The sequence below is a fragment of the Schistocerca americana genome, chromosome 8 (assembly GCF_021461395.2).
Source record: "Schistocerca americana isolate TAMUIC-IGC-003095 chromosome 8, iqSchAmer2.1, whole genome shotgun sequence".
Lineage (NCBI taxonomy): Eukaryota > Metazoa > Arthropoda > Insecta > Orthoptera > Acrididae > Schistocerca > Schistocerca americana.
Genome location: NC_060126.1, coordinates 506,650,044 through 506,672,394, shown reverse-complemented (window position 1 = coordinate 506,672,394; position 22,351 = coordinate 506,650,044). Strand labels below are relative to the sequence as shown.

The 22,351-nt window shown below is 38.7% G+C and overlaps 1 protein-coding gene across 3 annotated transcripts in view; it reads left to right on the top strand.

The window, feature by feature from the left end:
* The window catches only part of LOC124544869 (trichoplein keratin filament-binding protein), a 754,849-nt gene that overhangs the window by 712,448 nt on the left and 20,050 nt on the right, over positions 1-22,351 (top strand). For all 3 annotated transcript variants that reach the window (XM_047123585.1, XM_047123583.1, XM_047123584.1), the window contains one exon: positions 13,508-13,669. In XM_047123585.1, coding sequence (XP_046979541.1) covers positions 13,508-13,669 — 162 coding nt within the window. The remainder of the gene's footprint in view (positions 1-13,507; positions 13,670-22,351) is intronic.

The window sequence follows — 22,351 nt, the reverse complement described above, 5'->3', positions numbered from 1 at the left end:
TTGGTCATCAGTCCCTACTTCTTGTGGCAGAGGGCCTCTGGAAACTGCATGGAGATTAATACTTCCATGAGGTATGTCGATCATAAAACAAATAATTATTAGCTTGGCTGGACTTGAAAGTGCACGTGGTTTACTTTATATTTCTTTAAATAAAATGTTTCTACATGACTATGTATATTATTATTATTATCATCATCAGTAAAGTGTAAACTATACACTGAATAATAAGGTTTAGAAAATTGCACCTTGGAAATAATTTGGTAAGTTCCCATGTAAATAGTATTTTTATTCATGTAAAAAACAGGGAAAAAATATTATTTTTATTCAGGGTGGTGTTATAACAAGTGGGGCTATCCCACCTTGGCATATTTTGATGACAATGTTTAGTGTATCCTAGGTTGACATTAATGATGATCTCTTCAGGTACTGCATCTTGCATATTACGTATTATTCAGAGGTTCAGGCTGTCAACCAAATGAAAGTGTCCATCTTGATACCTGTTAAAATTTTATCAATGCTGTTGTTAAATATTCCAAAGAGAAGCTTTAAATAAATGTCTTCAATGTTTTTTTTTATTGTGTAAAGCCTACAAGGAAGTACACCATTCGCGGAGGTATACAAATACGAGCTCCTTGCAAGATGAGTGATTCATGTCACATGAATTAAAACAAAGTGCAGACTCGGTAGACATAAATGCTACATATAAATGGACAAGTGAAAAGTTCGAGAACAAAAGATAGCATTAAAAGTGTAGCTGAAAATGAATTTCTCATAATTGGCGATTCCATGTTGAAAAATGTCATAGTGCCAACCTGTGAAGTTGAAGCCTGCCCAGGAATTAGGTTCCATCAGCTCAGTAACTATTTTAAAAGCATTGCAAATTGAAGAGAAAACATCAAAAAAGAAGCGAACCAAAATTACAAAGCCGTTTTCTTCTATGTTGGGACAAATTCCCTTTGAGGATACAGTGAAGAGGAAATTATTAACAAATCAAAAAATATAATCTGATCAGCCAGAAAAATTTACCCTGCTTCCAGGATAGTGATCAGTGGAATCATAAACAGGAAGTTGATGAGTGACAGTTATATCAATCGAATCAATTGCAGACTCAATGAGTGTTGTGACAGACTAGGTGCTATATTTATAAATTCAGATACGAGTTTGGGCAAGGAATGTCTAGCCAAGGATGGACTGCATCTAAACAGACTAGGATTGATGACCTTCAACAAAATGTTTATGGATATTTGCAAAGCCATTGAAACTAAGGGAAACTAATATTTACTGGAAGGGATGTAAAAGAAAAATGCCTATTAGCTGAAAAGAAAACTGATAAAGAGTGTCTACGAAAATGTATGTTTAATACCATTAAAACAAGCAAAAATTCTTATTTGATGCACTGGAATATAAATGGCTTAAATTCTAAATCTTCCAGCAGCCTAAGCTACAAACTCGATGAGTTACAATTCTTCCCACAGAATGTAAAAGCATAAAAATTATTTGTTTAAATGAACACTGGCTTAGCTCTAATACAATAAATATTTTAAATAAAATTGAAAATTTCTATGTGCAAGCAGCTATTGCAGGGAGAAAAAAATCTCACGGAGGTTGCTGCATACTCCAGGATTCTTCTATAAGCTATGAAGTGAAAACAGATTTTAATTGTTTAAATGAAGATTGCATATTTGAAAGTTGTTGTATAGAGCTTAAAGACCTTAATATGATAATCATTTCAATTTACAGAATTCCAGAAAGGGCCTTAGTCACACCTTTCCTCTCCAAATTCCAGTGCTTGCTAGATAAACTAAAGAAAGAAAAGAAGAAAAAAATTGTAATAGCAGCAGATTTTAATATGACAATAAACAATCGACAAAATTTATTGATTCATTTAAAAAGTCTGGTTTTTAACTAAGTTTTTTGGAGTTCACTAGAGAAAATATCCACTCAGCAACATGCATCGACAACATTGTAACAAATTACTACTTTGATAATGTACATCAATTCTGTCTAAACTTAGGACTTTCTGATCACTCAGCCTCGTTTGTCTCACTGCCAAAAACCGATACACATATTATGAGAAAAATATATCAAAAGAAGTGTCAATAAAACAAATATAGAAATATTCTTTGAGGAACTAAGTAAAGTTAAGTGGTGTTTCGGGGATGGTGATTCAACAAATGAAAACTTTAGTACATTATTAAACAGTTTTCTTGAAGTATTTAATGAAACTTTCCTGCCAAGATCATATTGTAACGAAACACCAAGTAAGATAAGATGGTTCACACCAGGAATAAAAATATCCAGTGAGAGGGAAAGGAAGCCACACAATCAGCTGAAGCACAACAAAGATCCTGATTTTGTAAAATATGTTAGAAACTATAAAACTATTTTTAAAAAAGTTGTGAAGCCTCAAAACAAATGGGAAATAACAAGTTCATTCTTGAGCGGAAAAATAAAACAAGGGAAGTATGGTCTGTAGTGAAGTGTGAATTAGGCGTCTGAAATCACAAACAAGATATTTCAAAAATCAAACTTAAGGAAAAATTGGTTGTAAATCCAGCTCAAAATATCTGAGTGCTTCAATGAGTACTTCATAAATATAGCAAACTCTGATTTAGACATAGCAAATTACGAGCAGAAAGTAAATAGTTTTGGGTTAAAAGGTAATACCAGTGAATGTCTTAAAAGTTCAACACAGTCTCAGCAAAATTTGTTGAAAATATCACACTCTCCTTAAAACACAAAAAGTCTGCTGGCTGGCGTGGGCCACCCACCAAAATAATTAAAGATGTTTACAACATAATAGCTCCTCCTCTCTCTCTTAAAATATGCGTAAGTAAAACCATTGTTTAAAAAAGGTTCACAAGATGATGTGGGAAATTATCACTCCATCTCTGTACTCCCTGTCATATCAAAATTATTTGAAAAAATTGCTGCTTTACAGATACAAAGCTTCATCACACAGAATATCATTTCACATAACCAGTTTGGCTTCCAACAAGGCAAAAACACAGTAGATGTGATACATGAGTTAATTGAAAAAATTACTTCATAACTATATAATAGAGGGAAACATTCCACACGGGAAAAATATATTTAAAAACAAAGATGATGTGACTTACCATACGAAAGCGCTGGCAGGTCGATAGAAACACAAACAGACACATACATACACACAAAATTCAAGCTTTCGCAACAAACTGTTGCCTCATCAGGAAAGAGGGAAGGAGAGGGAAAGACGAAAGGAAGTGGATTTTAAGGGAGAGGGTAAGGAGTCATTCCAATCCCGGGAGCGGAAAGACTTACCTTAGGGGGAAAAAAGGACGGGTATACACTCGCGCGCGCACACACACGCACACACATATGCATCCACACATATACAGACACAAGTAGACATATTTAAAGACAAAGAGTTTGGGCCAAATATATCAATATAATAGAGGGAAACATTCCACGCGGGAAAAATATATTTAAAAACAAAGATGATGTGACTTACCATACGAAAGCACTGGCATGTCGATAGAAACACAAACAGACACTTACATACACACAAAATTCAAGCTTTCGCAACAAACTGTTGCCTCTCCTTCCCTCTTTCCTGATGAGGCAACAGTTTGTTGCGACAGCTTGAATTTTGTGTGTATGTATGTGTCTGTTTGTGTTTCTATCAACCTGCCAGCGCTTTCGTATGGTGAGTCACATCATCTTTGTTTTTACTTCATAACTAGATACGAAAGCTAGGTCGCAGGAATATTCTGTGATCTTACAAAAGTATCCGACTCTGTAAACCATGCCCTGATGCTTTTCAACCTCAACAGGTATGGATTGAGGAATATTGCTTTGAAATGGTTTGAATCATATCTCTGGGAGAGGAAACAAAGGGTAGTAATCACATCAAATGGAGCAGATTACGTCTCAGAGTGGAAAACTGTGTCACAAGGTGCTCCTCAAGGCTCAATCTTTGGACCCAAGGCTCAATCTTTGGACCCAATTCATTCCTGTTCAATGTAAATGACTTACCACTCGACCGCCTAGTGTAGCGTAGCGGTTGCATTTCTACCTACCACGCAGGGGGCCCAGGTTCGATTCCTGGCAGGGGACTGGGTGTTGTGTGTCCTTCATCATCATTTTCATCATCATTGACCCGCAAGTCGCCGAAGTGGCGTCAGCTGAAAAGGACTTGCAATATGGCGGCCGAACTCCCCCATATGGGACCTCCTGGCCAACAATGCTATATGCTCATTTCATTTGACTTGCCTCTCCATATAAATAATCATTTAACTTTGTTTGCAGATGATACTTCTGCCCTAATTAAAAATAAAAATTCTGACAGTATACCACAGAGTATCATAAATACTTTAAGTTATCTGGAAACATGGTTCAGTCTAAATGGCTTGAGGCTGAACATTTCAGAAACCCACATCATGAGTTTCAAAGCCAAACAGTCAAAAACTGAAGAAATCTGCATCACTCACAAAAATAAAAAAAATGGAAGAACTTGACTCGGTCGGGTTCCTGGGAATAAACTTGGACAGAACTTTGAGTTGGAATTCTCATATAGATTATCCAGCTAATAAATTAAACAGCCTTGCATTTGCAATGGAAATTTTGGCCTGTGCCACTGATATGGCCACCAGAAAAATAGCATATTATAGCAACTTTGAATTAGTTATTGGATATGGCATAATTTTTTGGGGTAACTTGGGAAACATCACACAGATTTTAAAGTCGTAAAAAATAATTCGCAACATGTGCTCTGCACAGCTGAGGGCATCATGTCTACCATTATTTAAAGACCTAAAAATATTAACTGTCCCCTCATTATACATCTTTGAGGTGGTTCTTTTCTGTACGCGGCAGAGCTGATCTATTAAAAAAACAATCATTTTGAACATTCATATGATACAAGACATAAAGAAAACTGTATCCTCATCTCTCATCGTCTAAAACAGCTTGCTCAGACTCCTCAGTGTATGAAAATTCACAACACAATAAAAGGGTGTGACATAATGAATATGAAGATAAATATTTTAAAAAGCAAGTTACATGATTTTCTAATTGAACGATGCTACTACTCTGTGGAAGATTTCATGAAGTATGTAGTGATACTTTGAGCTGGATCCCTAAAATGGAATAAAAATTTATGATAGTTATAGTAGATATAAATATTGTAAGTTTGACAAATTTTAAGTAAGTAACTGCTCCACAAAGTATTATTGTAAGTGTGACAAAATTTTAAATAAGCAAATTGTAACCTTGACATGTCTCCTGTACATCAGACATATGTTCTGAAATTGTGTACGTTATGAAATGAATAAAATACATTTCACAGTTCACTCAAGATATTTTAACAGAGACTGACTGTGCAGAACACCTCCTATTGAAAGCTAAATGGAGAATGACTTACTCTTCACAGTGCCTATTTAAATAGGAAGGTTTTTATGAAATGACCAAGCACAGAGTAATCTAGGGGCCCTTTGCTTGTTGATTTCCTTGAGCGTGGAACCACAATTACATTTCTCTGAAGATACTGTGCAGAAACTGCGATGCAGCGTAAAGTCAAAATGCCCAGGAATGATGTCGTATGGAGTCATCCTGTTGTATGGTAATGCCTATTCCCACACTATTTATTTATTTACATTTTCTTTGCGTGGAGCCATCGTAATGATGGCTTTTGCAATCGTCAGACTTAATACTATGGTTATATTTACACTTATAAAATACACTATATTGTGTAGCTGTTGCTTCTTATGTCTATTTTTTACATTTATCACATTACAGCTGTTACAATCGGTATCTTAAAATTTGTTGAAACAACATAAACATTTTTCTATTAAAAAAGATTTTAATTTTGTTTTAAAGACATTTCCCATGTAAGTTCTTAGAGCGTTTGGTAGCTTGTTGTACCAAATTAAGCCACTGATATATGGACTTCTATCAGTCATTTTTAACATTGTTCTGTTACGGAAATAGTTACACTTTGTTCTAGTGTTGTGATCATGTACGTCACTGCCCTTGATAGCTTCTGTTGGTTGACTTATAAAAAATACAACTATTTTGAAGATGTACAGAGAATATATTGTCAGATATTTGTGCTGCACAAACACTTCACGAGATGAATCTCTATGTCCCATCCCATGTATATGTCTCATTGCTCTTTTCTGTAGTAGTAGTAGTAGTAGTAGTAGTAGTATTCTTTTTAAATGTACATTGGCTGCACAAGCCCCGTAGTTCAATTCCGTGATTAAGATAGGGGTAAAGTTTTCCATAATATACTAATTTCAGTGCTTGGCTAGGAACTATCTTTGCAAGCTGGCTGAGGAGATATGTGGCACTACTGACTTTCCCGCATACGAAATTAATGTGGTATGCCCATCACAAATTTTCATCAACATACACACCCAGGAATTTACCATTTTCTGTTGCAGAGATATTACACACACTATTCATATTGTTGTGGTGAGAACTGCCTGTTTTAAATGTCAGTAGTTGATATTTGGTGACATTCATCTTGAGTCCCTGATCATTGAAGTATTTTGTTACTTCTGTTATACCACTGGTAGCAAGAGATTCTAGCTCATTAGATTCACTTCCATAGAATAAGATTGATATGTCATCTGCATAAGTTACAATATGGGAGTTAATGAGTTGTGCAATGTTGTTAATAAATATAAGGAAGAGAAAGGGTCCAAGGATTGAGCCCTGTGGTACAACTTGTAATAAAGGTTCACTGGTGGACTGAGAGTTCACAATTTTATTACCTAGTTTTTATGACAATTTAGTGCTTTGCTACCAATCAGATGAAGGCTACAGTTTGGCAGTTTCGTTGGGAAACACTGCAATGTCGTCCATACAGTCTGGATCTTTTCCATGTGATTTTCACATCTTTGACAACCTGAAGAAAGGTGTATGTGGATGTTAGTTTCAGTCGGACATGGAAGTGCAAGAGTGGGTGCGGTTGTTGGTCCATCAGCAGCCAACAGGAATTGATCATCTCGTTCCCAGTGGGATAAATGTCTTAATGTTGGTGGTGACTGCTTTTGAATGGAACCATTTCATGGTCCATTTGAAGAGAGTGTTTGGTTTTCATTTGACTTTCCATTACACAACAAATCAGATAAACTATAATGCAACATGTAAAAACACAGAAGCAAGATTTTCATTGGTGTTAGTGCGATCTCTGTACGAGACTAGTAATTTTGGATTTTTGTTTTTGCATATAGTGTAATTTCCACTTGGAAGCAATGTATAAATGTGGCAGAATATTTCAGAACATAGTGAAGTACATGAGGCCACAGTACAACAGTAACCTGTTTATGGAGTATTTATCACTTAATTTATGTGCAATGCAAAATTACTGCATAAATCTTTGTTCATCTCTGTTTTAAGATACAGTGACGAGCCAAACATTATGATCACTTACTTAAAAGTGTGTTGGTCCACCTCTGGAATGCAATTCAGCAATGATTTTGCAAGCCATGGACTCAACAAGTACTTGACAGGTTTCCACAGGTTTGTGGTGCCAGATGCTTATGCACAGGTCACACACTTCTCATAATTTATGAGCAGTCGATTTCTGGATGCAGAGCTGATGCTCGATAGCATCCCATTTAGGTTTTATCGGATTCAGATAACCTGAATTTGATGGCCAAAATGTCAACTTGAGTTCACTGTCATGCTCGTCAAACAGTTGCAGCATGATTCTGGCCTTGTGACACGGACAGTTATCCTGCTGGAAGATGCTATTGCTATTGGGGAAGCATAAGGGGTTATAAGTGGTCCCTGGTAATGTCCATATAGTGCACATACAACATAGAGCCTTTGATTACAACCACAGATCCCATGGAAGCCCAAGTGAATGTCTCCCATAACATAATACTGCTCCCACTGACTTGCATCCATGGTGTCATGCATATTTTGAGCAGCCGTTCGCCTGGAGGACAGTTTATCTGGACACAACCATTGATCTAGTGTAACAATAAATGGGTGACATGATTTGATTCCATTGATTTGTGTTCCAATCTCAATGGTCCTGTGCCCACTATTATCATAATTAATGATGATGTTGGGTCAACATGGGAACATGTAGGGGTCCTCTTCCATAGAACACCACATTCAACACTGTGTGCTGAACAGTGTTCTCCAAAACATATGTGCCTGTGCCAGCATTGTACTCTGTTGCCAGATCTGGCACAGATTGTCGCGTATCCTGCTTTGGGGAGCAGTCAAGTCTCTGGTCCCTGTGTTCTGTGATGAGGTGTAGGTCATTTCTGAGATGCTCACTCCCAGGCACTGGCCACAACAATCTGGCTTTTGCCAAAGTTACGTGAGTCAGTGAATTTCACATTTGCATCATTTAGCATCGCTAGAATGATTCCCCATTCGTCTCTGCTCCCTCATATGCTTCTCTTACTGTGTCACGTGCCCTCAGTACCAACACGCAGCATACAACGTTGCAGTGGGCAGCGGTCATAAAGTTTTGGGCATATTTGTGTGTCAAGGCATAAGTGCATTTTATGATAAAAACTGCTAACCTTCCTTCTTCAAAATTTCTAAAAAATGGTTCAGATGGCTCTGAGCACTATGGAACTTAACATCTATGGTCATCAGTCCCTCAAAATTTCTCCAGTCAAGTTTTCACAGTGTCAAATCATCAAACATTACTCCTGGAGGCACCAATTGCTTTTAGTTCACTGCTTCTTTACCTTGTCTTATGGTCATGAAATTGGCTGTTACTTATGATTTAGTTAATTTACTGTCATTTTTGATTAATTGTTTGAATGTATATACTGCATAAATAATCATAATATTAAACTGAACGCACCTATAAGCACTCAAATAATCACTAATTTTCACAAAATTGTTATACTACTTATCCTCGGAGTCTTTCGCGATGGCATACATGAATAAAACGTTCTCGATTTTCAAGCCGTGTCAATTTGAATAAATTCCTTGAGCTTTTGATGACTATCCCCACCATTGTCGTGAGGAGTTCACTGACTGCCGGGCTGCTACAGTTTCTCACTTATTTTAGAACATGTTTTTTTGCTCGCATATCATGTCATTTCTGGAAACCCAGAATCTACTATGTAGGAATCAACATGGATTCCAGAAACAGTGATCGTGTGAGACCCAACTCACTTTATTTGTTCATGAGATCCAGAAAATATTAGATACAGGCTTCCAGGTAGATGCCATTCTCCTTGACTTGCGGAAGGCGTTCGATACAGTCCCGCACTCTCGCCTGTTAAACAAAGTAAGAGCCTACGGAATATCAGACCAGCTGTGTGGCTGGATTGAAGAGTTTTTAGCAAACAGAACACAGCATGTTGTTATCAATGGAGAGACGTCTACAGACGTTAAAGTAACATCTGGCGTGCCACAGGGGAGTGTTATGGGACCATTGCTTTTCACAATATATATAAATGACCTAGTAGATAGTGTCGGAAGTTCCATGCAGCTTTTCGCAGATGATGCTGTAGTATACAGAGAAGTTGCAGCATTAGAAAATTGCAGCGAAATGCAGGAAGATCTGCAGCGGATAGGCACTTGGTGCAGGGAGTGGCAACTGACCCTTAACATAGACAAATGTAATGTATTGCGAATACATAGAAAGAAGGATCCTTTATTGTATGATTATATGATAGTGGAACAAACACTGGTAGCAGTTACTTCTGTAAAATATCTGGGAGCATGCGTATGGAATGATTTGAAGAGGAATGATCATACAAAATTAATTGTTGGTAAGGGGGGTGCCAGGTTGAAATTCATTGGGAGAGTCCTTAGGAAATGTAGTTCGCCAACAAAGGAGGTGGCTTACAAAACACTCGTTCTACCTATACTTGAGTACGTCTCCTCAGTGTGGGATCCATACCAGAGGAGATAGAGAAGATCCAAAGAAGAGCTCCGCGTTTCGTCACAGGGTTATTTGGTAACCATGATAGCGTTACGGAGATGTTTAACAAACTCAAGTGGCAGACTCTGCAAGAGAGGCGCTCTGCGTCACGGTGTAGCTTGTTCCAGGCTTTGAGAGGGTGCGTTTCTGGATGAGGTATCGAATATATTGCTTCCCCCTACTTATACCTCCCGAGGAGATCACGAATGTAAAATTTAGAGAGATTCGAGAGCACACGGAGGCTTTCCGGCAGTTGTTCTTCCCGCAAACCTTACGCGACTGGAACAGGAAATGGAGGTAATGACAGTGGCACGTAAAGTGCCCTCCGCCACACACTGTTGGGTGGCTTGCGGAGTATAAACGTAGATGTAGATGTAGGAGTTCGTACTGTGCTTCAACAATTATGCTCAAAGAAATTGCCAAAATTTGAGCAAAAGTAGTGTCCTAACAAAGAACAGTGTTTTTACTTCCCAAATGGGCAATTTTTGATGTGTTCTGCCAAACTTGGTTTAAATTAAAATGTGTAATGAGCCTGTGATCATTTTCCTCTTGTCTAATATCCAAGAATTGTAAAAAAAAAGTTACCAAAATGTTTTGAAGGCATCAAATTTATTCTTCTTTTGGAACGTGTATTGAAGGGGTTATTCCTTGTTTTTATGTTGGAAGTAAAAACTCATTTGAACTATGCTTGGAAATAATCAAATTCTGGTGATACATGAACATGTCCGCTTGCTACCAGCTATGCACAATCATATTATCCATATTGATAACAGGTTTCTCATACCCAAATGTTCATTCAGAACATTAAATACCTGTTCAGATGTTAATCATAATTTCACAGAACTACACTTAGCAGTTGTGCAGGACAGCTCAGCAGTTTTCGGGTTCAAGGTCTTTGTCAAAAATAGGCAACAGGCAAAAGGTGCGCCCACACACACACACACACACACACACACACACACACACACACACACACACACCACTTGAATTTCATGGTGCTACAGGATCATAATGAACTACATACATATCATATTATATTACTTGTGCCAAATTATCCATAACACTGTACAGTTTTTCTTCTCTCTGCTGGATTCTGCACAAGTAAGCTCGATTCACATAACTTACGTATCTTTATCTAACAAGTTAGCAAAGGGGTGAATACTTTTGTGCTTTCAGACACCAACAACAAATTTTCAACACATCAGACTCTTTATTTATATGAAGTAATGAGTGCTATCAACAAGGGTCCTAAAGTTGACACCATATTTCTAGATATTCATAAGACTTGTAACAATATTCTTCACAAGCAGCATCTAACCAAATTACATGGCTGTGAAATGTTGTATCAGTTGTGAGGCAGGATGCATGATATCCTGTCAGAAATATAACAGTTTGTAGTGATTTAGGAGAAGTTATCCTAGTGAAAACAAAGTGATTTATGGGGTTCCCCAGGGAAGTATTATAGGCCCTCTGCTGTTCTTAATTTGTGTGAATGATTTTGGAGTCAATCTGAGCAGCTGTCTTAGAATGTTTGCAGATGATGCTGTAGTTTGCTGTCTATTCATCAGAAGATCAAAACAAATTGTAAAATGATTTAGACAAGATATCTTCTTGGTGCAAAAAGGGGAAAATGACCCTAAACAATAAAAAGTGTAGAGCCCACCTCATGAATACTGAAAAATTGATTCAATTTAAGTTACATAATAAATAGTACAAATTTAAAAGATGTTTTTTCAACCAGATACCTAGGGATTACAGTTACAAACAACTTAAATTGGAATCACCACATAGAAAATTTTGGGAGGAAGGTGAACCAAAGACTGCAATTTTTAGGCAGAACACTTGGAAGATGTGAAAAATATACGAAAGAGAATCCCTACAGTGCTATTGCCCATACTGTTCTGGAACATTGGTGTCAAGCATGGGATCTTTACCAGATAGGGTTGATGGAGGACAATACAATAGTACAAAGAAGGGCAACTTGTTGAATTGTGAATTGTAGTTTATCTGTCTCATAAGCTACATAATCAAAATCATTTGATTCAGATACAGGAGATATATCAAATTGTGGTAGAATTTCACTGTAAACAAAGAACTGCTGATGTTAACAAATAGCATTATAATAGTAAGAGAATATTGTTGTATGTACATACATACAATGAAATATAACACTTAATTACCCCTTGTTCAAATTACCATTCCATCCTTTATGAATTCTTCTATTGAATAGTAGCATTTCTCTCACAGAATCTGCTGTAGCCTCATTTTTAAGATTTCTGGCTTCATATTAAATATGTTTTTGTTCATTAACTTGTTATATATGTTGTCATCCCCATTTACTGTGGAGTCCGGGCATGTAATTTCAACTGGTGTGTGGGTAGCATAAAATTATTTTTATTTCTTCTGTTACATGTATGGTTAAAATTATTCCTCAAATAACTTTTGTCTGTTGTGTAGGAAGATTATAATTTCATAAATGTATATGGAGGGAACAGTCAGGATTTGTGGTTTCTGAAATAATGAGTGAGAAGACTCCGTTTGCTATGCAGTACACATGTATTGGACAATTTTCTTTTGCAGTTCCAGTATTCGAGATACACTACTTGAACTTCCACAGAAATTTATTCCATATCTAATGACTGATTCAAAATAACTATGGTAAACAATTTTTTGTGTACTCAAGTTGGTGGAAATTGCTAGTATTTGCGTTGCATATATAGAACTGCTTAGTTTGTTTGATGGGAAGTCAAATTGTATATTCCAGTGTAAGTTCTTGTCCACATTTAGTCACAGGAATTTGACTGTGTAAACTTCATTTATAGGTTGATCGTTATGTTGTCTTTTAAGTTTTGAATGTTTCGTTTTGAAATGTACCATATGGGTTTTTGCAATGTTCAGTTTCAACCCATTTAACTGGAACCAGCTTTCTAGTGTATCCAGTATGCTTATGATAGAGCTCGAAATTTTTTCTGCATCTTCATCTTGAATTAAAGAAGAAGTATCATCTGCAAACAGAACTGATGGGGAATTTATATTTATGGGTAAGTCATTTTGTATTACAGTGAAAAGGGAGGGTGGAGGGGGACAGAGGGGAAATGTGTTCAGATAAGATAAGTGGGTTGTGGGGTGTCTGTCATTAAAATAAAGGGATTTTTTGCTGTGGAAAAATATTTTCATGAAATTCCAGTCACCTTCCTTATCCTACAAATGCAAAATAGTTTTTTTTACTCCCACCTACATAGAGGGAAATAACTTTTGTTACGAAATTAGAGAAATCCTAACTCACACTGAAAGATTTAGATGTTAATTTTTCCCACATGCTATTTAAGAATGGAATAGTCAATAAATAATCAGAAAGTGGTTCCATGGATCCTCTGCCAAACATTTAAGTGTGAATTGCAGAGTAGTCACATAGCTGTAGGTAAAGTGAGAAATTCAGTTAAAATACGATTTCATGTCAGCCACTGATGTATAACCTTCCTCCTCCTCTCTTCCATTAACCTTTAAGTAAATGAGACAGTGAATTTAAGCAGTAATTTTTTTTAATCATAGTAATAAGTTTCAATAGTTTGTTTGTATTGCAATATGTCTTCATTTAATTTTGTATCTGTTCAGCTGGAAGAAAAGCTTCAACGCAATCTGTCAGAACAACGTGCTCTAATACTGGAGCGAGAAAATATTCTTGCTGAGGTGGAAGCAGCACATCAGCAGCTTCAGGCAGAACGAGAGGAGCAGGGACTTGCCAAGAGAAATCACAAACTGGAAATTGAGAAACAAGTAAGTTCGACCTGCCTGCATCTCATATGTGTGTTCCTAGTAGCAAGTACTCGTTTAAAAAATAGGACTGAGTATGGTTGGGGATTTACAAGGTTGGGAGTTTCTGATACTGCTTTCACCTTTCCTCAGTAGTAAACAGACTAGTGCAATGGAATTACAAATGAATTGTTAGTGTATGTGTAAAGTGACTGTATTTTTGCCATGGAATTTTGTCATACTGAGAAAGTATGTTCTGTATTTATACTTTTGGTATTGAAACCGTTATTCACACTATTACAGAGTGACTTGAGGTGTGTGTTCAACAAAAAGTGGAAAAAAAATTAGAATTAATTTTAACATGTATGAACACCCATGAGAGCTGTAAATACACGATTTAAAAAGGATGTTTGTAATATAGCAAGGTATTCCCCCACCCCCAGCCCCTTCTCCCTGCCCCTCCTCCCAACCTCCCAATGCTTTGAGAACCATTACAGTTACCTTCATGTTTATCAAATTGGTATCTTTATTCCTTAATTTTTTTGAGAAATAATAGTGAATACATGTTGAAAGCTAATATATTTAATATAACTGAGTGGGTGTAGCATTAATTGTATCTTATTTCTAATGTGGGGTGGACAGGGAGGAGATACATAAATAATCGTTCAGACACAAAGCAGCTTGAAGGCTTCCGATGTACTATAAGACGTATAATGTTTTAAAAGATCAGTAACATGCACATAAGCCCATGCAATTGACTAATGGGTTTTATATAGTGTGCTTAATGTAGATGGTTTTTATACTTTTCCTGCATTTATGATACAAACTATTTGACTCAGTGTGATGGCTTTGATGGCTAGGAGGGATTTTTCTTTTCTTTTGATTGGTGGGCAGGGAGGGCAGAAATTACTGTGCAATAACTATGAAACACTTTTTTTTCTTTTTATTCTTTATAGTCTTTTAAAAATGGCTGATACATTACATGAAGGAAAAAAAGACACAAAAAGTCTCCCCAGGCTCAACTCAAACAATGGAAAATCTAGAATGGAATGTAACAATTTTATGAAAAGGAAAGTTGCCATTCTTCCCCCTCCCCACCCAGCCGCCTCCTCCTCCTTACCTCCACCCAGTTGCCACTCCCATCATGCACTGCTGCTGTGTCTCAGCTGCCAGAGGCTGCAGTCGTGTATCTATTTTCGACAAAGGCCTTTGATGGCCGAAAGCTTATTTTGTGACAGTCCTTTCGTTGTGTCTATCTGCAACTCAGCATCTCTGCTGTATGGTGAGTGGCAACTTCCCTTTTCATTCCCCAGGCTCAAATATATATTGTTGAAGTTTGTAGGAGGCACGTACAGCAGTCACTTTTTTACTTGTTTAAAATAAAATTTCTTTTTTAAAAATACACTGATCATCATAAGAATAGCTGCACCCAGAAGGACCTAGCTGATCCACTGTGAACTGGGTTTGGATGTTGCACACCACCAGCTGTGCCATTGATTAAGTTTGCACTTGGGGAGAATCAGAGCTGTGATGTTGGATCCATAGGTCCCAAAACAGCTGTGCTGGCCATTATGATAGGGGGAGGCGTCACTAGGGCATCACCTGAGCATTCTCTGTGCCTATGGAATAGGCTCAACAGTGGGGTGGGAGAGTCTGGGGTAGTCCTGCTGCACACCACACCTGTCGTACGGACACCACCATTGCCCATTGCTGGTAGCACGACATGTAGTGTCTTAATGTCCAGCACGTACCGTAAGGAGGGAGGACCGACAGATTGTTCGCCACGCTCAAAACAAATCCGACAGTGGTGATAGGAGCCATTCGATGGGCTGTACTGCCATGCGTACAACAACCCGTAAATGCTAGTACCGTTGGCAGGTGGTGGCACTGTGCACGGCTCACCGCACACTGACCGTTACAGTAGCTGCCACTCTCACCCACACAGTGTGGTGCCTGACTCACCTGGTATCGACAGTGTTAGACGTGTGGTCCTACAGACTGCTGGAAGTTCATCTCCAGCGACGAGTCCCACTTCTGCCCTGGAAGCAAAAACCACTGCTTCCATCTTTGGAGGTGCAGTGGAGCATACCATGCAGTGGAGATGATATCCTACGGGCCCCGTTCACTGTTAGTGTTCCTAATAGGCTCCCTGCCAGCCACACCACACGTGGAGGAGATCCTTAAACCAGTGGTTCTACCGTTTGTGAATGCTCACACACTTGCCCATTTCACCACTACGACACTCATTCTCATATCACTGTCACCTCCTGAGACCATGCTCTGCAACTGCAAATACTCTGCTACAGATAGCCAAAATGTGGAGGAGGCTCTGAATGTGGCTTTCGAGGCTGCAGGGTGCGGTCATTTTGAAGTTTTGGCTTAGGCTGGCACGAAAGGTGCTTGTCGCTCAGAGTTCGAGGCTATCATCTGTTTGTATGGGCAGCTCGTGGAAGTGGTGACGGCCTCTGGCCTCCCTCATTAAGCCCAAGTAGAACTCACAATTTATGCTATTGAACTCAGAATTGATAGAGTTCCTTTGGTTTGGATCCAAGTAGAGGATCTTAACTGGAGGCTCCATCGATTCTGTGATGGTCTTAACTGCAGATTTCTGCACCTATTTTGTGGGGTGGAGAATTGTAGGACTTCCTTGACAGTTCAGGGGTGCACTACAGAAAGGAAGCAGCTATTTGGATAGCAGAGTGCTTGTGGGGTGTTTTAGGCTAGGCAGTAGTTTTAGGTCCTCCAATGAATGCTCGCCAGTCGTTACATAGAGAGAGAAAATCAGATGGCATAGAAAGTAAAGGTATTTCAACTGTCAAAATTTTTACATTAAATTGTCGAAATATTCATAACAAAGCTCAAGAATTTACTGCCCGCCGTGAAAGTTGTCATGCTCAGATTATTCTCAAACTGAGATCTGGCTGAAACCCAAAGTAGAAAGCTCGGAAATATCTAGCAAAGCATGGAATGTATATCAAAGAGGGAAAAGTTAATTGCAGTTGACAATTTGAAGGTAAAAATTGAGCCTGACTGTGAAATTACCTCGATGTGTGTAACAGTTCTTGGGAACTCAGGCTGATTATGGGATGTTTCTATCAGCCACATGATTCCATTGTGACAGTTTTTGAATCATTCAAAGAAAGTCTATACACAGTAGTGAAGAAATACCCAGGTCATGTAACATTAGTTGGAGGCAACTTTAACCTACAGAGGATAGAATGGGACATCTATGGATTCATTGCAGGCGGTACCGACAGTCAGTCTTCTGAAGTAGTTGTGAAAATGTTCTCCAAAAATGGTCTTGAGAAGCTAGTTTGTCAACCCACATGGAATGGAAATATTTGAAACCTTGTACTTAAACCGGCTTAACCTTACTGATAGTGTCTATATAGAGGCAGAGATTAATGATAATGATGTCATCACAGTAGTGATGCATACTTAAGTTAATAAATCCATCAAGAAGTCTAAAAAGTACTTTTGTTAGACAGAGTGGATAAGCAGTGGTTAGCATCCCTCTTCGACACTGAATGAACTTAAGTTAGTTCTGATGCGCATAGTGGAATTATGGGTAAAGTTTAAACAGGTTGGAAATTGCACTGTTGGGAAGTATGTGCCGAGTAAGTGGGTTAAAATAGGAAATTCCCACTGTGGTTTACTAATGTAATTCAGGAAATTCAAAGAAAGCAGAAACAGTATTATGAAAAGGAAAGTTGCTACTCACCATATAGCAGAGATGCTGAGTCACAGATAGGCACAACCAAAACACTCGTCACAAATAAAGCTTTCAGCCTTTAAGGCCTTTGTCAACAACACACACACACACACACACACACACACACACACACACACACACACACACACACACACAACTGCTGTCTCGGGCAACTGAAACCACACTGTGAGCAGCAGCAGCAGTGAATGATGGGATTGGCGATTGGGTGGAGTAAGGAGGATGCTGGGGCAGCGAGAGGAAGGGATAGTATGGTGGGGACGGTGGACAGTGAAGTGCTGCAGGTTAGACAGAGGGCAGGTGAGAGGTGGGGAAGGGAGGGGTAGCATAAAAGGAGAGAAGTAAAAAGACTAGTGTGATGGTGGAATGATGGCTGTGTAGTGCTGGAATGGAAACAGGGAAGGGCTGGATGGGCGAGAACAGTAGGATTATGGGAACGTAGGATGTATTGCAGGGAAAGTTCCCACCTGCATAATTGTGTTGGTGGGAAGGATCCATATGGCACAGGCTGTGAAACGTCATTGAAATGAAGGATGGAGCGTGTTCAGCAACAGGGTGGTCCACTTGTTTTTTGGTCACAGTTTGTCGGTGGCCATTCATGCGGACAGACAGCTTGTTGGTTGTCACGCCCACATAGAATTCTCCATAGTGGTTGCAGCTTAGCTTGTAGACCACATGACTGGTTTCACAGGCAGCCCTGTCTTTGATGGGATAGATGATGTTCATGACCAAACTGGAGTAGGCGGTGGTGGGAGAATGTATGGGACAGATCTTGCATCTAGGTCTATTATAGGGGTATGAGCCGTGAGGTAAGGGGTTGGGAACAGGGGTTGTGTAAGGTCGGATGAGTTTATTGTGTAGTTTTGGTGGACGGCAGAATACCACTGTGAGAGGGGCGGGAAGGATAGTGAGCAGGACATTTCTCATTTCAGGGCACAGTGAGAGGTAGTCGAAACCGTGGCGGAGAACGTAATTCAGTTGCTCCAGTCCTAGGTGGTACTGAGTTATGAGGGAAATGCTCCTCTGTGGCCAGATGGTGCGACTTTGGGAGGTGGTGGGAGATTGGAAAGACAAGGCATGGGAGATTTGTTTTTGTACAAGGTTGAGAGAATAATTGCAGTCTGTGAAGGCTTCAGTGAGACCTTCAGTACATTTGGATGGACCGCTCGCCACTGCAGATGCAACGACCATAGGTGGCTAGGCTGTAGACCTTGATGCAAGACCTGTCCCGTACATTCCCACCACCACGTACTCCAGTCACGAACATCATCTATCCCGTCAAAAGCAGGGCTACCTGTGACACCAGTCATGTGATCTACAAGCTAAGCTGCAACCACTGTGGTGCAGTCTATGTGGGCATGACAAACAACAAGCTGTCTGTCCACATGAATGGCTACTGATAAACTGCGACCAAAACACAAGTGGGCCACCCTGTTCCTGAACATGCTCCATCCTTCATTTCAGTGACTGCTTCACAGCTTGTGCCGTATGGATTCTTCCCACCGACACCAGCTTCTCTGAATTGTGCAGGTGGGAACTTTTTCCCTACAATATATCCTACATTCCTGTAACCCTCCTGGCCTCAACATTTGTTACTCACTGTCCTCACCCATTCAGCCCCTTTCCTGTTCCCATTGCAGCACTACACAGCCGTTATTCCAACATCACACTCAATCGTTTTACTTCTCTCCATTTCTGCTAGTTCCCTCCTACCTCTCCCCTGCCCTCCGTCTATCTTGCAGCACTTCACTGTCTGCCACCCCTACCATACTATCCCTCCTACTCCCCGCCCCAGCCTCCACCTTACCCCAACCTAGTCGCCACTCCCATCATGCACTGGTGCTGCTGCTCGCAGTATGATTTCAGTTGCCTGAGACTACAGTCGTGTGTGAGAGTTGTGTTTGCATTTGCGCGCGCGCGCGTGTGTGTACACGTCAATTGTTGACAAAGGTCTTAATGGCCAAAAGCTTTATTTGTGTCAGTCTTTTTGTTGTGCCTCTCTGTGACTCAGCATCTCTGCTATATGGTGAGTAGCAACTTTCCTTTTCAAAATATTGTTACTTTCCATCCTGGATTTTCCATTGTTTAAAAGAAAGCAGAAATTGTTACCTCTCAGTTGAAAAATGAATATGGATATATCGACAGATAAAAGGAGAAATTAATGCATTGATAAAAAGATCAATATACAAACAACAACTTTCACCCTCATACCTCAGCAAATGCCAAGAAACAGAGAAAATTCAGCTCCTACGTAAAATCATTAAGCAGTTTGAAGGCTTCTATCCAGGTGCTCATTGACCAGTCGGGTGTGGTAGTAGAAGTCAGCAGAAGGGAAGCTGAAGTTTTAATTTTATTTTTAAGAAATTATTCATGCCAGAGGATCATTCAGACACACTGTTATTTGACCATTGCATTGATTCCTGTATGTAGGACATACTATTAGCCATCCCAGGCGTACAGAAGCAACTGCAAGAATTGAAAACAACCAAATCGCCAGGTCTGAATGGAATCGCTATTTGTTTTTACAGAGAATACTGTTCATCATTGCCCTTACTTGGCTTGTATTTATTGCAAATCTTTTGCTCACTGAAAAGAGTCCAGAAAAAAGTGTAGGTCACTCCTATATATAAGAAGGGTAAAGGAATGGACTTACAAAATTACAGACCAATATTGTCAACATCTGTTTGCTGCAGAATTCTTGAACATATTCTAAGTGTGAATATAATAAATTCCTTCATGACAGAAAAGCTTCTGTTGACGTATCAACATGAATTTAGAGAGCATTACTCATATGAACTCTTTTCTCACATGATATCCTACAAACCATATATGAAGGGCAACTGACAGATACCATATTCCTAGGTTTCCAGAAAGCATTTGACACGGTGCCCCTCTGCAAACTGTCAGTGGAGGTGTGAGCATATGGAGTAGATTCCCAGATATGGGAATGGCTCAAAGACTTTTCACATAATAGAATACAGTGTTATGAAATGTATTCACAGTTGCAAGTATGCGATATTACAACAACTGTATGGTTTTTACTATAGACACACAATAATTTGGGCCAGACGTGGACTCAAATCTGGATTTCTCGCTTATCTCAAGTGGTTGCCCAAATCACTTCAGCTGTCTGTACACACCTCCTGGACTGATCCAAACTTCCACAAGTCGTAATGTCTGCATTCTAAAGTGCTCATATTCCATTCGTAAGATTTCCATATAGGGATAGACAATGTTTTTCTCATCAGTTTGCCGTGCTTTGGCATGAAATACATTTAGTGCAGTGTCTGTATTTGATAGTGTCTGTATAGTTCAATGCAAATGTCCTTGAGAAATACGTGCATGTCTAGATTAGATTAGATTAGATTCAGTTTTTGTTCCTTAGATCCAAATAATGAGATGATTCTTGTGGTTGTGAAACATGTCAGAAAGAATAATATAAAGAAAAATTTACATATAATACTTGCTACCCTGATAATTTGTCAGGAGATTGTCGAAATAGGTGAATACAACGCGGTAAACTGTGCCATCTAATATTTACAGAATTAATGTGCTATCAGAATGAAACACTGTTATGCACTATTAATAAATTTATCATACACAAAATACCTAATCTTGACTGTTGTGACCAAGTGCTGTCAGAACTGAAATCTAACAGATATTTTTACTTAAGCTGGCTTAACAGTCTCTGTTAAGATATTCGTCTATCGAGTAGAAGGAGTTGCCTACAAAAAAGTCTTTCAAACTCAGTTTAAACCGTGCTTTATCTAAAACCAAGTTTTTAATGGTTGCTGGCATTTATTGAAAATTTGTGTTCCTAAACATTGGATCCTTTTTGGACCAAGGTAAGTGATTTTAGGTCTTCATGTAGATTGTTCTTATTCCTAGTATTGATACTATGTATTGAGCTATGGCTGGAAATAGAGATGTATTAACTTGCAACAAGTTTCATTAAGAAATAAATATACTGAGAAGCAGTGGCTAGAATACAAAGTTCCTTGAACAGGTTTCTACATGATGTTCTTGAATTTACACCACAAATGATTCTTATCACACACTTTTGCACCCTAAAAACTTTTGCTCGGCTTGATGAGTTGTGCAAGAATATGATCCCATATGACATAATAGACTGAAAGTAAGCAAAGTATACAAGTTTTTTTTATATTTATACGTCCTACATCTGACACAATTCTCACAGCAAACACAGACTTGTTTAGGCACTTAAGCAATTCTGTGGCATGCCCTTCCCATCTGAATTTATTATCAAGTTGTAATCCCAGAAATTTAACACTGTCAACCTCTTCGATCTACATGTCTTCGTATGTAATACTCATGCTGGAAGGAAATCTCTTACAGGTTCTGAACTGCATGTAGTGGGTCTTCTCAAAGTTTAATGACAGTGAATTAGCTTTAAACCACTTATTAATGTCAGTGAAAATTTGATTAGCAGCTATTTCTAAATCTCTACTTGACTTGCTACTTATTGCAATGTTTGTATCATCTGCAAGCAAACCAAACTTAGCATCTGGCAATGTAACAAATGAGAGGTCATTAATGTACACAAGAAAAAGCAATGGAACCTTGAGAAACACTACATGTAATTAATTCCCAGCCAGATGAAGACTGACTGGTACTTTGCAATGACCCCCTTAGTTTCCTGTTAGTTAGATAACACTCAAACCATTTTGCAGCATTGCCGGTGACATCATAATATTCTAATGTACTTAAGAGAATGCTGTGGCTCACACAGTCAAAGGCCTTTGACAAGTCACAGAAAATGCCAGTAGCCTCTAATTTATTATCTTATGAATTAAGTACATTCTCACTGTAAGTGTAAACAGCTTTCTCTACATCAGAACCCTTAAGAAATCCAAACTGTGACTTGGACAATATATTATTTGCAGTCAGATGCTTAAGGAGATGCTTGAACACAACATTTTCAAATATTTTTGAGAAAGCCAGCAAAATAGAAATTG